Source organism: Corapipo altera, unplaced genomic scaffold (genome assembly GCF_003945725.1).
Source record: "Corapipo altera isolate COAL_440 unplaced genomic scaffold, ASM394572v1 326, whole genome shotgun sequence".
Classification (NCBI taxonomy): Eukaryota; Metazoa; Chordata; class Aves; order Passeriformes; family Pipridae; genus Corapipo; species Corapipo altera.
In genome coordinates, this window is record NW_020884945.1 from 713895 (window position 1) to 731162 (window position 17268).

General features: G+C 49.7%; 1 protein-coding gene across 2 annotated transcripts in view; it reads left to right on the plus strand.

Moving 5' to 3' along the window:
- Positions 1–3160: 3160 nt before the first annotated feature.
- The window catches only part of ENOX2 (ecto-NOX disulfide-thiol exchanger 2), a 28741-nt gene continuing 14633 nt past the window's right edge, over positions 3161–17268 (plus strand). Inside the window, exons 1-5 of one of the 2 annotated variants that reach the window (XM_027662356.1) lie at positions 3161–3294; positions 10834–10971; positions 12851–12985; positions 14165–14320; positions 15882–16088. In XM_027662356.1, the coding sequence (XP_027518157.1) occupies positions 3273–3294; positions 10834–10971; positions 12851–12985; positions 14165–14320; positions 15882–16088 (658 nt within the window). In that variant the 5' untranslated portion in view covers positions 3161–3272. The remainder of the gene's footprint in view (positions 3295–10833; positions 10972–12850; positions 12986–14164; positions 14321–15881; positions 16089–17268) is intronic. The other variant, XM_027662357.1, reaches the window with a different exon arrangement.

Consider the following 17268-nt stretch of genomic DNA (forward strand, 5'->3'; position numbering starts at 1 on the left):
AGTGCGGGCGGCGGGGCCGCACCGGGGCCGCACCGGGGCAGCGGGGCCGCACCGGGGTCGCGCCAGCCTCCCCGTGTGCTGGAAACCCGGCGGGAGCGGCCGAGCGGCAACTCGGGCCGGGCCGCAGCGCCGCGGCCCGCGGCTGGGCCCGAAGCGCTCCCCGGGTGTGCGGGGGGGCCGCCCCGCCCTCCATGGGCCCCGCAGCGGGGCTCGCTGGGCAGCACCGGCCTCCTTCGCGACAGCTCCTGCCGGGCCGCACCGGCGGGAGGGGGAGGTGGTTTATGGGGGGTCTGAACAACGTCGTGGGAGCCGTCGGGGCATCGGGAGTCCTGCTGGGGACGCCCTCGGAGCTCCCCCCAGTCTGGGTGGCGGGGAGACTTGTTTGGAAGGGTTTATTCCACGTGGGAAGTCTTGTTTGGGTTCAGCGGTGGTTAAAGTCACATCGAAAAGGGTGGGTAGTGTCCAGGGAAAGGAACGGAGCTGGGGAAGGGGCTGGAGCAGCAGGAGCAGCTGAGGGAGCTGGGGGGGCTCAGCCTGGAGAAAAGGAGGCTCAGGGGGGACCTTCTGGCTCTGCAACCCCCTGACAGGAGGGGGGAGCCAGGGGAGGGTCAGGTTCTTGTGCCATGTGTTTCCTCAAGATGAGAGAAAAAGGCCTCAAGTTGTGCCAGGGCAGGTTCATATTAGGTATTAGAAGTAATTATTTCACTGTTGGAGTGGTCAGGCCTTGGAATGAGTTGTCCAGGGAGGCGGTGGAGTCACCATCTGTGGGAGTGTTCAGGAGGTGTCTGGATGTGGCACTTGGGGGTGTGGTTTAGTGGTGATTGTTTTGGTGCTGGGGTGATGGTGGGACTGGATGATCTCGAAGGTTCTTCCAACCTTGGCGATCCCGTGAAAGTGGCACAAGGTAGGGAGAAATTAGTTGCATTTAAGGAAGTTATTGTGATGCCCCAAGAGCGGGTGGTTTGCAAAAGGCAGGGGGTGAAGGTGGCAGCAGCCTCACACCAGGGAGTACCTGGCTGTGCTCTCTCTTTCCTAAGCTTCCGAGGCTCAGCTGTGCCCACACGTGTAGCTGGGCTGTGCTGGATCCGTGGTGCTGCAGCAGACGGTCCGTGGGCAGCACGGGGAGGTTTGGGGACACTCATGCCAGTACCCACAGCTGCCATGGGCTGCAGCTCTCCCACAGCCCTGCTCCGTAAAGATCCCTTGACTGTAACTCATTTGGTTCCTTAAGGGTTTATGTCAAGCTTCTTTATGTTTGTGTGCTTCTTACTGTCTTATTTTCCTCCTATTTTGGTCATGTGTGTGAGGTCTGGCTGTTACCAGCAATATATATCCAGGTCATGCTGCATACAGATGTTTTTCTTCTTTAGTGCCACGTGTTCGTTACACAAACGTTAATCCTTGGGTAAGCTCCTCATTAGTCCACACAATTCCTACCTCCCCTGTAGCAACAATAATTAGCCATTGCATATTTCCGTATTTTCCTGCAGAATATTGCAGCAGAGCTGTGAGATGGTGGGGAAAGCGCTGGGGCAACCTGGGATGGGAGTTTGTCCCTCCGACTCGTGTTCCTTCTCACTCCAGCCTTACTCTTCCCTGTGCTGGGACCCGAGGGGTCGGTTTCTCTTGTTTCTTCAAGGTTTATTTGAGGGATTTTGTGCCACGTAATTAAAAGGCCCCTGGAGCTGAGTTGTTGAAAGCTGTGTGGGAGCCGGGGTAAGGTCAGGTTTCTGCACTGAAGGTCATGTTTTTGGTGCGGGAGACTTGAGCTCGTAGCAGGGACGAGGTTCAATCTCCGAGTCATTGCAAAGATCAGGTGTTGCTAGCGAGGTATTCCCTGCACCTTCCAAAGATGGCGTGAGATTTCTCCCCTAATCCCCAGTTTTTCTGCTGACATTATTCCAGATCCATCACGTCTCTGTCCCGTCCAGCTGCTCCGCTCTCGGCCAGCGGCTCCTCGCGCTGGTGCTGCCCCTCTGTGAGCTCCTCTCACCCCTCAGTCCAGATTTTTGCATCATTCTCTGATGATCCCAATTGCTGGCTCTGCTGGAGTTTTCTTTGTGTCTTCCCTCTCTTTTTCCCCCTCTTTTTTTTCTTCTTCCTCGGTTTTTTTCTTCCCCAATAGTGCAGTTAGTCCTTTGCCCAGCAGTTTTCTTCTCCTAACCTCTCAAAAAGATAGTTCTGAAAATATGAGCTGTTGAGCCTTGTTCTGAGGTGGTAGATGTTGGTTATTGCTCTCCAGGGGTGCTGAGGGAGGCTGGCAGGGTGGGCAGGGATGGGATGGACAAGCTGCCTGTCCCCTCTGAGCCTGGAACGTCCTGCTCTTCTGCACCTCGTGGAACACAAGCTGCTCACCCCCTGAAAAATCCCAATATTAGAAATCCTAGACATGTGTGCAGAGGGAAGGTGGTTTGGCAGAGCCATCCTGAAAACATTCCATGGGATATTTAATAATGTTGGGTGATGGGGGTGGTGGAGGTCCCACTGTTGGGAAGCACCGAGGGCTGTGCTGGTGACACACGTGTGCACACACACACTGGGAAGGAATTTTTTCCTTTGTTTGGGGTTACAGTGCTGAGTAAACAGCACAGCTCAGACAGGACTTGATTAAATCTCCCTGGTTTTGCTGCTGTGGACATCTTTTTGTGAAAACCCTGCAGCTTGGTGTCACTGGCTGGTGTCACTGACCACAGCATTCTCAGGGGCAAAGGAGAAAGGGACCTTTTTTTTTTTTTCCTTTAATAGTTTTCTGCTGGAATAATTAGCTTGTCTGAAGTTAATATATTTCTTCTAAACACAAACTTCCAGAACCGAGGAAAGCGAGCAGTGTGCCTCTTACTGTCAAGGATTACCAGGAATTAATCTTTCAGTGCAAAGGCCACTAATCTCGGGCATGCAAACAGGGTTTATTTAGCTGCGTGCCAGCGCTTAGAGCAGTGATGTATGAAATCCCTGGCAAATTCAGATGCTCTCGCTGCTAATCGCCTGCCCACCTGCTCATCCAGCTCCATCCCCTGCATCCCAGAATCTGCCTATGGGTGTCAGTCACTGGAGATGGATGGTGACACATGGAGCTGCTGGTTGCCAACCTGGGCTCTCCCGTGCTGCCCGGCCCGCCCTGGGGCAGCTCTGCTGTCAGTAAGTCCCAGCTTTCCCGTTGTGCTGGGAGCTGCCTGGGAGCTCAGCCTGGCACTCGGATTTTTGAGCAAATAACCGAGCTGGGAACAGTGGGAGAACTGGCTGAACTACTGACATATGATGAGCATCTCGCCATGTTCCTGGTGCAGTACACAGGTAACACCTGGGGGGTTGTGGGATTCTCCGAACGTGCTACCGTGTCGGATTTTCTGGAGTTGCCAGAAGTAACTATCGGAATTCTGCTGCTCTCATCAGTGTGCCTGGCCAGCCCCTGGGTCAGATTGGTGATTGTGAAGCTCTAACAGTGCTGTCTAATCCAGGAGGGCAATAGAGAAACGTGCATGAGCCCCAACAGTAGTTTTTGAATGTGGAAACCAGACTCTGAAAGGAAACGGTTGGGGTTAAAATGTAACTTCAAAGCCTTGGTGTGTCTCTCCCTTCCCTGCTGGTCTCTTCTCTCTGTGTTCTAATCGATTGCTGCAGGTGTACTTTGGTGTCTGCTAAAGTGCATTTCTTGAGGACTTAAAACTAGCATGTGGCAGAGTGTATCCCAGAATCCAGTTTATTCCTAAAAGCACAGGGACCCTGCTAAGGCTGAGCACTGCTTATTTCATATGTTTGCCAGTGTTGGCAAAAGGTAAATCCATATTTATAGTAAAGCCTGTGTCAGCCCATTTCTGGAGTTCCCGTGATGCTGGGTAAGAGAAGTCTGGTAAGTGTTCAGAGGAGTCTGGGGGACCCCAAAATGTCACCTGAGGGGTTCAGGGGGACCTGGGGCACCCCAGAAAGTGAGTTGAGGAGGTCAGAGGAACCCAGGGGCGCCCAAAATGGAACCCAAAGGAGTTCAGAGGTTTTCATGGCATCCCAAAAGTGACCTGAGGAGGTTGGAGGACTCCAGGGGACCTGAGGGGTTCAGAGGAGCCCAGGGTACCCTAAAATGTCACCTGAGGGGTTCAGCGGAACCTGGGGCACCCCAAAACATGACCCAAAGTAGTTCATAAGGTTCCAGGACACCCCAAAATATGACCATACAAGCACCAACCTGCATGGACTTTTTAAGTGTTATCACTGAAATGCTTTTAGGTGTGTGACAGTGTCAGAGTACCTGTTAACAGTTTTAATTTGAGTTTTGGGGCAGAGATTTTATGTTCCTGCTGCTTATTAACTAGTTGGATGTCAGGAAAATGATTCCAGTGCCTGACCAGGGTGAGGCTGCTGCTGGAGTGTGTGGTTCCAGAGCAGTGCCAGGCTTGTGGCAGAGCTGCTGTTGCCACTTAGCTGAATGTTCCTGAACCCAACAGGGGAGATTTTGCCCAAATCCCGAGGTGGCAGCCCCAGTGGTTGCTGTGTTCCTGTGCAGGCACAGTAGGTCTGCGTGGGAGCAGCACAATCCCATGTTTTGGTTGAGATTTCCAGTGTGTTTGGCTCTTGATAATGGGAGTGATCTTAAACCAGGCTTTTCAGTTCACCTCAGGGATTGTTTTGGGTTTCTTCTTCCCCTGGTAATTAAGGCAAATAGGCAAGCTCTGTTTGCAGAGTTGGAAAACCAAGTCCTGTCCCGGGTCTGGCATGGGACCCAGTGAAGATGGATACTTCCCTTGATTTATGCCTGGAACATTGAGATCTTCCCTGTCTCTCCAGCCCCTTTCTGAGCGTGTGCTGTGAAAGCTGCAGCCATATATAGCCCCAGCATGGACCTGGATTGATCCCAATGGAATGGGGGGCCGTGCATTGTTAATGCTGTTTAGGCCAGCAGGAAGCTGCAGCCTCTCTTCCCATAAAACACACCTCAGCACCTAATTCCAGAGAAGGAAGACCACCCACAGCAACCTGCTGTGCTGTGGGAGAGGCCTTGCTCAAAGTCACCTTCTGCTCATCTTTAAGCATCTCTCTTTTATTTTCCTCCCTGATCCGTTTTTTCTAGCGAGGAATCTTCTAGCCCAAGTTTTTTATTTTTAAAGGTTTAGTCACTGCATTATGGCAGTGCCTGATGGCTCACTCCTGAAAACTGACTCTTCTGAAAATCCCTGGAGATACGAAAGGGAAGTGCTTGGAGGTGAAGGGCACACTGGCACCTGTGCCACGTGTGGCTCTGGAAATGCTGACACTGGTCTGACACTCGCTGGAAAACTGGATTTTCTCCTTACCCCTTACCTTCTGCATAGCATTTCCCTGCAAATACAGAATTCTGTTGATTTTGGCCTTTCCAGGCTGGCTTGCTACAGGAAAACTGAGCAAACCCCCGTGGCTTGCTCCAGTGCTGGTCCCTTCCCTCCTGAGCAGAGCAACTTGGAATGGCCAAGGACACTTAGTTCTGGTTGCACAAAAGACAGAGAGGTGCTTGTGTTTGTGCCTCACGGTTGCAGTGGCTGAGCCTGTCAGCTTTTACTCTGCTCTGTGCCCAGGAGAGAGGATTTTCTGCAGCTTCAGCTTTCTTCTGAGCACATTCTCTGTCTCCAGCATTTGGAGCTCCGATTCTTGGCTGAGGTGACAGGGGAGAGGTAGTCAGACCTGAAGGTGCCTGCTGTGCGTGGCATTTATCACATGTAGGATGGAAAATCTGACGTAATGAAGGGTTTCTTACTTCAAAGAGTGTTGGGAATCTTCTCTCTGGCTTGGTTTAACTCTTGGAGCAAACTCTGTGCTGCAAGGGAGTGCCAAGCATGGTCCCTGCTGGAAGTAGGTCTTGGGATCCCAGAAGTCCTTGTTGGAGGAGCTACCAGGATCTCTTTGAGTGGGACCAAGAGTGGCTGCATTCTCTCCAGTGCTGTTTCTAGACAGCACTACCCACAAAATATATTCACTGTAAAGGAGCTGCTCAGTGTCCAGCCTGTGCCTGCAAAGGAAAATACGCTGTGGTTCGTGATCTCATCAGCTTCCATTTTCTGTGACTTCTCAGTATTTGGCTTGTGGAATTCTAACTGGAGGCTGTATTAGGACAGTAGTGGGCTTGTCTTCTAGTGCCCTGGTACCATGTGAAGTTGTAAACGTAGAGCTTTAAAGTCCTGTTTAAAGCCCAGAAAGTCCTGTTTCCACTTTTGGAAGAGTTTTAGGCACTTTGGAACAGGGTATTGAAGAAGCAAGGCAACTTTAAACCAGTTCTTGTGTGGAGAAATAATTGGCTTGGAAGAAAAAAAAACACGTGTAAGTGGGAATGAAGTTTCACAGCAAGTGCAAACATGGTGCAAATGTTCCTCCTTTCCTCGTGCAGTGTGGTAAGGTTTTTGGACACCTTGAGCTTCATTTGAAGCAGTCACATTTTCTCTCTTTAAGTCTTGTGTCTTAATGCAGAGAATCACAGGAAGGAATTGTTGGCCTGTGAGATATCAGTTGGATAAAAAGGCTCTAGGGAAGCCAGTTCTGGAAATCTGGGAGCAATATAATAATTTTTGGTCTTGTTCGTACTCTTGTGCCCTCACTGGGCTGGTGTGGCTGGTTTTGGATTGCTCTGGGAGACACAACTGAGGTTCAAAACAACCCCAAATCCTCCCGTGGGAGCACATGAGGGGTTTGACTCTGACCTCCTTGCTTCTCTTGTTGTGGGCTCTCCATGGGGATGAACCAAGCTGTGACTGAGGAGACTGAACCTGGGTCTGGTGCCTTGGTCCCACTGTGCAGTCACCTCTGAGCATTAACCTGACACCCCAAATTTGTACCAGCACAAAAAATGTTGCTGCATTCACGTCTGGGGATCATGTGCTGCCTCTGTGAGAGAACATATCCGATTGCGTCTGATGGAGAGCCCATAAATTATAGATTTTTTGGAAGAGGGATGTTCATGAAGTGGCTGGAGCAAACCTTTGGTCTGTTCTCCCAGGAGCATCTCGGGTTGTCTTTGGGATGCTTTGGCTGGTTGTGCCCACATCTCTCAGTTGTCTCAGTGGTGCCCAGTGGAAGGTCAAAGGGCACATCAAAGTACAGGAAACTCAACTAAACCTGAGAAAACTTGTGGGGGCTGTTTTGGAGGTGGGGGCTGTTTTGGAGGTGGGGGCTGTTTTGGAGGTGGGGGCTGTTTTGGAGGTGTGTTCCAAGCGATGCTGTTGGTTCTGGGGCACACACTGAGCTCCCATGCCAGCCCTGCAACCTCATCTGGCTGCAGGGCAGGTCTGACAAGTTCTGGGGTGCTGGGGAAGCTGGAGGTGAGGATCAGCTGAGGGGCTGATTTGGGATCTCCTTATTCTTCCTAGCAACATACAACGCCTAGAGGAACTGTGCTGCAGGCTTAGCCTGCTGCTGCTCATCACCCCAAATTGAGCACGACTCTGGGAGCTTTGGGACAGGGCTGTCCAGTCACAAAGCCAGCAGTGGTGTTCTGCCTCTTCAAGAGTGTTTTACTCGCAGTTGCACCAGCCTCCCCTTCCCCTTTGCTCCTCACCAGCTGCTTAAACAAGTTGTGACTAAGTCTGATCTTTTGGTGCAGGAGATAACCTGGAGGAGAATTCCTCAGGAACGCTTCTGATTTCTGGCTGCCTTCCTGGGCTTTTCAGAGGGCTTGATGAATTCTGGGAACGTCCCTTTCTTTTATTTTTAAATTGTTCTTCTGGTTCCTGCCTTTGAGGCTGAGTGTTGAGTGTTTACAGGTAGAAATGACTTAAGAGGAGAAACAAGTACTTATTAATTACTGCTCAGTTCTCCATCACCGTGGTCTCCTCTCTTCATTTTAATGATCTCCTCTTGTGAATCCATATGCTGAAGGCAGGAGACTGCTGGCTCACAGCATGGGGAGGGAGTGGGCAGTCAGAGCTGCTGCTGAAGACTCACGAGCATTTGTAGGACAACTTCTGCTTCTTCCTGTATGTCAGGTTGGAACTGGAGCCTTCTGTGAGCAGTTTGGACACACTAATCCAGCAGAACATTATCCATTTCCCAGGAGCTGCATTAATTTCTGCCCTGGGCTTGAGCTGAGTCTGATCATGGAAGGTCTCTGGGGCTGGCAGGGGTGCATGGGGCGTGTGGGCCTCCTGCTCTGGCATGAGCTGGGCACTCAGTTCAGGCACTTTCTTAGGCTTGACTCATGCCCTAACTGGCAGGGTGAGTGCTGGCTGTGCAGTGTGAGAGCTTCCTCAGTGTTTGTCCTGTTCCAAAGGAATCTGGTTGGTTTTTTTTTTTTCCCAAAAAACAACAATAAAAATCCTTTTACCAAGAACACAAGGAGTTTTTCACTCCTTGTTACCTGCTGGAGCCAGCTGCCTCCCTCCCAGCACAGCCATTGGAGCCCATGCAGCATCCAAGTGCTCCTCCTGCACCACAGGGCGTAATCAAGCATCCCATCTCAAACTGGGGGTGGAAATCGTAGGGATAAGTGGCTGCCTGTGCTTCCCAGTGGGTTGGGAAGCAGTAGGTGAGCAGTGTCCATTGGCATTCAGGTGCTGGTCAGTCCCAGGTGTCTCCTGTCAGAGCAGAGTGTCTGTCCATCCTGGTGACACCAGTGTCCAGCTGTACCACTGCTTGTCCACGTCATTCCCTACTCCCAAGTGTGGGAAAACTCTTGTTCAAGTTTAATGTTGCCTTTTCCATCACCTGGACAATAATGGAGGCAAACCTCACAATTACTCCTTTTCCTTTCTCCTTATGTCTTCCCTGCGTGCGGCCTCTCTATTTTTAACCTGGGGCCTCCAGATTTGTTTTCCTGAGCCCTCATGACCTCTGTGATATTTCGGCTTTGGAATATTTAAGACACAGCATTGTAGGCATCCTGCATAGCCGGGCGTGACTATTGTTGTTGCCAGCTGAATGGTCGTTATTTTTTTGGCCGCTTCTGCCGTTCTCACTTTTCAGTGGCTCGGAAGAGGAGCCCTCCAGGCTCCCTGTGTCCACTTGGCTATTTACAGCTGCACTCAGCAGCCACGTTTATTAAGTTCTTGGAAGTGGAATCCTCTGGAATGGAAATCACAACACTGCAGAGTGTCTGGAGGAAGGTTTGGTACAAATGCCTCGGCCCAGCCGTGCGTTGGGACGGGGTAATTGTCATCTTCGGTGCTCTGGTAGTTCTGCTGATTCCCCTTGGAATTGTGGTTATTTTTCTTGCTTTGTATGGATCTAGATTTTCTTGCTTTATATGGGTCTAGATTTGTTAGGGGTTTTTGTATTTTTTTTTCTTTTTTTTTTCATTGTCTGTTCAGGAGTGAGTTTGCTGAGAAGAAAGTAAATCAAACTGAATATTTTAATGCTCCTTCGGTCTTGCATCCCTGCAAGTGCTGATTGTGACAGAAGGTGGAGTGAGGAACTGGGTGCTCAGTTCAGAGCACTGGACCCCTCTCTTGAGCCTGGAGAAAAGGAGGCTCAGGGGGGGACCTTCTCACTCTCTACATCTCCCTGACAGGAGGGTGGAGCCAGGTGGGGATCAGGCTCTGCTCCCAGGGAACAAGGGACAAGAGGAAACAACCTGAAGCTGTGCTAGAGGAGGTACAGATTGGATATTAGGGAAAATTTCTTTACAGAAAGACTTGTCAAGCCCTGGCACAGGCTGCCCAGGACAGTGGTGGAGTCACCATCCCTGGAAGTGTTCAGAAAACATGTGGATGTGGCACTTGAGGACATGGTTTGGTGCTGAACATGGTGGTGGTGCTGGTTGACAGTTGGACTTTGTGATCTTAAAGATCTTTTCCAACCATAGCAATTCTGTGATTCTCAAACTCGCTGTGATTAACTGCACACTGGAAGCTTTCAGTTTGGAGACTCCATTAATTTGGAATTGTTTACAAAGCCCTTGTGTCTTGTTACCTGTAGTTTAAGAAACAGAGCATTTTAGAGAGGTGTGAATGTGTTCTGCTGGCACATAAATGCCATTAATTGTCCATCACCTGCAGTCTGCCCACCACAGATCTGTGGGTGGATCATCCAATAGCTGCTTCAGACTCACTCTGAAGTGGGTGTAATTCCTTGCATTAGGGAATAGACTGGAAGCTGCAGACCAATTTTTCTTCAGTCCTCTTTAGTTCAATTCTGCATAATTTGCTTAGGTCTTTGCCTTCAATTTACTTAATTTATAAGACTTGATCTGCATTTATTCTTGAGTAAACATTACTGTTGTTAGATCTTCTTTATCAATAGCAAAGCCTGAGCAGCAGGACTCAAGGCCCTCTGTCTTTGAGCACTGAGGTCCTTAAAAGATGAGCATGAGGAGGAGTGTGGTCCTGTGGGCTGGGTCTGGAGCTTCCCTTTTCAGGGATGTGCATCCTAGAACCCCTTCCATGACCGTGAAGGGGAGCAGCTGCCTGCTGGACTCCTTGAATAAAAAATCCAGTAGCACTTTCTGGTTTTGAAGATCTTCTAAGTCATGCCTTGTTTTTTGGTAGTAAATAAGTTCAAGTGAATTCACGACTGGTGACACTTAAGTAACTATTAAAAATGTATTTCTGTACTGGAAGAAACAGGAAAAAATCCTGTCCTCTGAATTTCCAGGCATGAAAAGCTGCTTAACAGAGGGGAGATGCACCCCTGGCTTACACTGCCAGGCAGTTTGATTTGTGTGGGTGTTGGGATTGATGTTAGTGAGTAATATTTTATGGTGGTATCATTCAGATCAAGTGTGGCTGGGCCCTGTAAGCAGGAGGCACAATTCCCCCAGGGTCTGGAGTGCTGCTTGTGCCTGGAACTGGGCGTTTCTCTCATTCCTGTGATTCTGAAGCATCACAAACCAGTTTAAAGAAAGTCTCTGAGTGTGTTTGGTTTTGTTTTTTTTTTTTCTTTTAGGCTTAAACCAGCTGCCCTTTGGTCCTGCCAGCCCCACCGAGTCCCTGCAGCTGGGCAGTGCTGCTGGCCCCGGGGTGTCGGAGAGCCCGGCCGAGGATGGAAGTGATCTGGGAAAGAGGAAGAGAGCAATTCCTCCAGGTGGGCTGAGGGGCAGCTCCACTGCTGGCAGCAGGGAAGGGATCCACGTAGCATAGCCTAAATCCAGCTACTGTGCTGGGTGTTGGTGTGGGAGGTGGACAGGCAGAGCTGTGCTCTGCTCTGGTGTGCCCAGAGCCACGCTTGGATTGTGGGATCTCTGCAAGGAGAACATAGAGACAGAACGAGGGGGAATGGCTTCACAGGGTTAGGTGGGATATTGGGAAGAAATTCTTACCTGTGAGGGTGGTGAGGCCCTGGCACAGGTTGCCCAGAGAAGCTGTGGCTGCCCCATCCCTGGAAGTGTTCCAGGCCAGGTTGGAGCAATCTGGTCTAGTGGAAGGTGTCCCTGCCCATGGCAGGGAGGGTGGAATGGGATGGTCTTTAAGGTCCTTCCCACCCAAACCATTCTAGGACTCTCTATAGCTGTCCCAATAGTTTTTTTTTTCTAATTGAATAGTATCTCAAAATTAAAATCATGACCATAATTAGAAGCGTGATAAGGCAGATGAGCCCAAATGACTGGAGACATTCATGTTTAAGAAAATGTCATAAAAACAAACTGTTAGATGATTCATATGATGTTGTAATATCAGATCAAGGAGTCTTACAAAAATATTTCTTCAATGCCATCTTACAATTTCTTACAAAGAAAATTTCTTCCTTGCCATCTTCAGGATTTCTCTGAGTGACTGGGGAAAAACCCCCACACAGAATAACATCTTTGCAGATTATGTTGTGATTGAGCACTGCAATCCCACCAGTGTGACTTGGGGAATGTGGCACCTGCTCATGCCATGGAGGTGAGGTGTTCCAGTGTGTACAGCACAGTCTCTCTGTACTCCCTCTATAATCCCTCCCTTAGTAACTTTTCCATAGGGAGGTGCCAGGTGCAGAGGGATGAGGCTGGACCTGAGGTAGAAGGAAGATGATGTGCAAAGGCCACGCCTGCAGAAACAGGGTGAAATGTAATTGGGTAGAGAACAAGTCCAACTCTGTTTCCCTGGAGAGAAAAATCATTTGAAGGAAATTTGAAGGAAAATCTGTGTCTTTACAGTTTACAACAGTTTAAGGATGGTTTTGAGGTGCTGAGAGAGCACAGGAGAGCTCCACTGGGAGCATGGAGCTGAGCCTCTTGTCCTTCTCGTGTCTCCTTCTCCCTCCCCATCCTTCCCCTTCCCATCTATGTTTGAACAAACTCAGGCATTTCTGCTTTTGGGCCCCTCTCACTAAAACCTGCACAGACAAAAAGAACAAGTGTCTGTCAGGAGGGAGCCAGGGAAAGGTGTGTCTGACCCAGCCAAATCACTGAAGAGAATTTGAATGCTTAGTCAAGCCCTGTGTTTGTGTAGTGTCAGTGGCTCCACCTGGATTACCTGGTAGTTCTGCTCTGCTGGTCCTGCTGCTGACAACAGCACGTTGTTCTTTGCTTCCTTTCCCCTTTGAGTGTGGAGGAGAAGTGACTTCCAGTGACAGTGGGAGGATTCTGCTGGGACAGCCTGGCCAGCTCTGTTCAGTTGAGTGCAGTTTCACAGTTTATACCTGCTGGATGTGTGTCCTTTGTTCATAAATCTCTTGGGAGGAATCAGTGTCCCGTTACCTTTCCATCACTGTTTCATCAAGGCCCCTTAGAGCTGTTAATTGCAGTGGATAAACCATAACTGAGGTGCTTTGAGGTGTTTTCCTGGACCTGGCTGCTGTAAATGTTGGCTGCTCCAGAGGGACAGCACCGGTTGTTTTTTTCCCATCTGGTTCTTTCCCGAGCGTTGGGCTCAGCTGTGGTTTTGGGTGCTGACACTGCAGAGCCTCGCTGGGCAGCCTGTGCCCTGCAGCAGAGCTGGGAGCTGCTCTAAGCTCTTAATCACTTTTATTTTCCTCTCAGCAGATGGTGGCAGAAATCTGAGCCTGGACTCCATTCCGATGGGATTGCCAATGTCCGACCCGACCGCCTGGGCCACCGCCATGAACAACCTGGGGATGGCTCCCATGGGCATGACAGGACAGCCCCTCCTGCCAGGTGAGCTGAGCCAGGCCCTGCCCACCTTTCCTTTTGGGCAGGTCTTTGGAAATAACCTGTTTCAGTGCAGTTGGGTAAACACCCACCACGCACACAACGACGTGGACAAGCTGTGCTTGAAATGCATTAAATCCGCAAGTGATTTATTTAGAGACCTGGTTTGAGAGGATACATATTTTTAAATGCAAATAGTTATTCTGGGGTGCCTCTAGATATTCTGCAGTGGATGAGGAGGAAGAGGATGCCACGCAGAGCTCAGGAAGCCAGTGATACCCAGGAACACATTACTCTAAGCTGAACTGGAATGGCTTAAAAGGGAGGGTGGGAGGGAGATGAAGAGAAAAGCAACAGGACAGCAAATTGGATATGGCAGAAATTAATGAAGGATTCTGCTCCAGGAATGACCACCTTGTCTGGAATACCTGTGTATGGGTCAGTCATCCTGTCCAGGGTGAAAGAGCTCCTGTGAGAACAGAGCTGGGCTCTGCCTGGTTTCCCAGCAGTGCAGGATTTTGGACATCAAAGTCCTGAACTGACCTGACCATTCCAATGCTTTGCTGCACTAAGGAGGATGATCTCTCCTGCCTGAACACTTGCCTGCTCACCTGGGGAGGGAATGTCTGTGTTGGCAGCACTCTGCAATCCCATTTCTACTCTTTTGGCACAGAGCAGGTCGTTTTAACAGCATCACTTAACTTGCCCTAAGTTTTGCCTGCAGTCTGTGCTCTTGGAATAATAGAATCATGGAATGGTTTGGGTTGGGAAGGACCTTGAAGCTCGTCTTGGTCTACCCCCTGCCATGGGCAGGGACACCTTCCATTGCTTGGAAGGTTGCTCCAGGTTGCTCCAAGCCCATGTGTCACAGGTGTCTTTCTGTGGACAAACCTCACTGGGAAGTGCCTGTCACTAGATGGGAGCTGGCGTCTACAGAGGGGAGAAGGAAGTAGTTTATTTTAACAGAGAAAACTTATTTGACTGAGGCAATCAGCAATGAAATAGTTTTAAAAAGTTGTTTTAAGGGCACAAACCTGAAGTTTGATGTTGCCATGTTCCCTCTCTGGTGTTTATTCAGCTGATTTGCACTGGCACGTGTGGGAGTGAACCTCATTTGCTGTCCAAGTTCACAGTCACTCTATGATTCCAAACCCCCCTGACTCCCTTATTCTTTCCCCCTTTTAGACTTTGATCCTGCTCTTGGGATGATGACTGGAATCCCTCCGATCAACCCCATGATGCCGGGCTTAGGGATCGTCCCACCTCCCATCCCTCCAGACATGCCTGCTGTGAAGGAGATCATTCACTGCAAGAGCTGCACTCTCTTCCCTCCTAACCCACGTAACTGTGCTTTGTCCTATCTCTGTAGCAATATCTGTGTTCTTATATTTCTGTAAAACCTGGGGGGGTGTGAGAGAAGGGTCATTCCTGTACCTGGGCACAGCAGGTCTGGACTGAGTCGCTGTGACTCACTGCTGGCAGGAAGGTGACAGGGCAACAGGAAAAGCCTGTTCTTGTCACTGAGTGTTTGCCATTTCCAGAAATAACCTCTTCAGTTGTTAGGTTGATAAGGATGGGGAAGAAAACATTCCAGCCCCTGGAGATTTGAAGCCTTTATCTAAGGCTTGGAGGTGAGGGGCACGGTCCATGCTGAGCCGTGGGAGTGCTCTGGGGTTTGCAGAATGCAGTGGAAGGAGAGCAGGGGCAGTTGGAAATAAGAGAGAAAGCTGAAGAAACACAGGGCTCACCAGGCTGTAGCAGGAAACAGGGATCCCCTTCACACTGGCTGATGACCCTTTCTCCTCGCTTCTGTGATAAGAACCAGAGGGGTGAAAACCAAAACAGACATGATACAGGGACATGTCTGTCATTGATAGTGTGGATCTGTGTGGGAGGGTGTAGCTCAGGCAGGAAAGTCTGGAGTGTGTGCACTTGCAGCACAGAGAATCCTCTGTATACATTTGCCATGTATTATTTACACTAGGACAATTTTTTAAACTGTGATTTTATAGCACCTCCTACCATGAAGTTTTGAGCCCCTGGTGCTGCTTGCGTTCTGTGACAGCAGCTCAGTGAGCCTGTGCTTGCACTTGAGAGGGTGTTTGAAGGGCTCCAGGCTCCTGAGATCTTTTGTTTGGAAACAGGCAGGTAAACATGTCCTTGAAGGACGCCAGCAAGGTGTGGTCGTCTCTCAGGAGAGGTGGACAGATTGTAGCGGGGAAGGATGCTGAAACTGAAACCACACACCATTGAAAGCTCAACAAAAAACAATATTTATTACAAAGAAGTGACCAACAAAATGAGAAATAGAGAGACAGGAAAGAGGAGAGAGGGAAATAAGCCTCTCACTCACGCAGGTGTTACTTAGGAGGCATCCCCACAAAAAGGCAACATTATCCTCCATGTGAAGCTTGAGCCTAACTCCAAGCACCAGCCATCTGCTTTTTATCCAATTTCCTGATGATGTCTACCTGGGCAGGTGTGACCAGCACTGCTCAGCTAGAGGCCTTCAGTCCCTGCCCCCCATTATGTGAGTGGTGCCCCATCTGCACATGTGGGGGTACTTTGGAATTGCCCCGTGCTCGAGCGCTGCACCTCAGGGGGTCTTTTCTAAATGAGTCTGGGGGTGTCCTTCGTCACCCTCCTCTTCACTTTCTCCTTCAAATACCCTTGGAAGGCCATCAGTTAATTGTAGTTTGTACAAAACACTTCCTTCAAGGACGAAGTTCCCGTTTCTCAGTGCTTGTTTTCTCATAACTTGGCAGGAAAAGAACAGACTCTCACAGGTGGCTGGGCCAAACACAGACCAAAAGTATCAACATCTAATTAAGCCCAGATGCACAGATGGAAGGCACACGTGCTGACGACCCAAAAACTGACCTGCTCTGATTTCTCTCTTCAGATCTTCCCCCTCCAGCCACGAGGGAGAGGCCCCCGGGGTGCAAGACGGTGTTTGTTGGAGGGCTGCCGGAAAACGGGACGGAGCAGATCATCATGGAGGTGTTTGAGCAGTGTGGGGAGGTCATCGCTATCCGCAAGAGCAAGAAGAACTTCTGCCACATCCGCTTTGCTGAGGAGTTCATGGTGGACAAGGCACTTTACCTGTCTGGTGGGTGTGTTTGTCTCAGATGGCAGCTTAAAATTCTGGGGCAGAGATGTGATCTTGCCTTTATAGGCAGAACAGTAGGATTTGGGGCAGATTTATCTGATGCTGTGTCAGTTTGCCCTTCTGCTGCCATTGCATTTCTGGTTAAATATGTGACGGCAGCTCCTGAGAGGAAAGACAGTGTAAGGTAAAACATATGAATTTCCCAAGAACGCCAAGGCAGTGGAAGGATTAAAAAAAAGGTTTATTTAAGATGCAAGGACCACTTCTTAACTATGCTGCACACACCGGACCCCAGGGAAAAAAGGCAGTGCCCCATCTTCTCCAAGGCTTTTTATATCTTCTCTCTCTCCTCACCCACTCTCTCTGGCCTGAGGAGGCCTAGTACATGTCTGCAAAGATGTTATCTCTCTGCATGCCAGGGAGAGAGGTAGCTTGCTCACAGCTTCTCCCTGCAACTTTCTTTGAAATGCAGAAGGGAGAACCAAAAACATCTAACTCATTTGAGAAGGCATTTTACAGTCTTCGTAAATGAAATCGAGTTCTAGCTTTCCATCACAAATCCTTCTGAAATAGTCCCTACCTCCACAGACAGCAATGCTTTGTCATCTGGAAACCTCCACAAAATATTGGACTCAGGTAGAGTCCATGCCCATCTCACCTGGATAAGCATCCAGCTGATTCTTTAGACAGTGCTGAAGGGTCCCTGTTGCTCCCAATTGCTTATGAATTGGCTGGTGTGCTTGACTTTTGTGGGGATTTTGTCCCTTTGAGCCATCAAAGCTGAACCACCAACCCCCCCCCCCCGGCTCCTTTTACCTGGGGAGCCCCACGTAAGCCTGACCACTGTTACGACCCACCCCAGAAAAAGGGGAGAGGAGTAACCCAGGTCCTCATCAATAATTCCCTTGGGGTGGATTAGAGTGAAAGGACACTGAATAATCGGTGTCTGAAAACATATATAGGTAGGGTTTATTTTAACAATTTTGTTTGAACAGGTATGTTAGCATTTTGGGTGTTGTCATCTATATTATCTATCACAGGGATAACCCCTGGGGGGAAAATGCATAAGGGAGAGAAAGGAAAGACAGGATAAGGCTAAGGGAGAGAAAGGAAAGACAGGATAAGGCTAAGGGAGAGAAAGGAAAGACAGGGTAAGGCTAAGGGAGAGAAAGGAAAGACA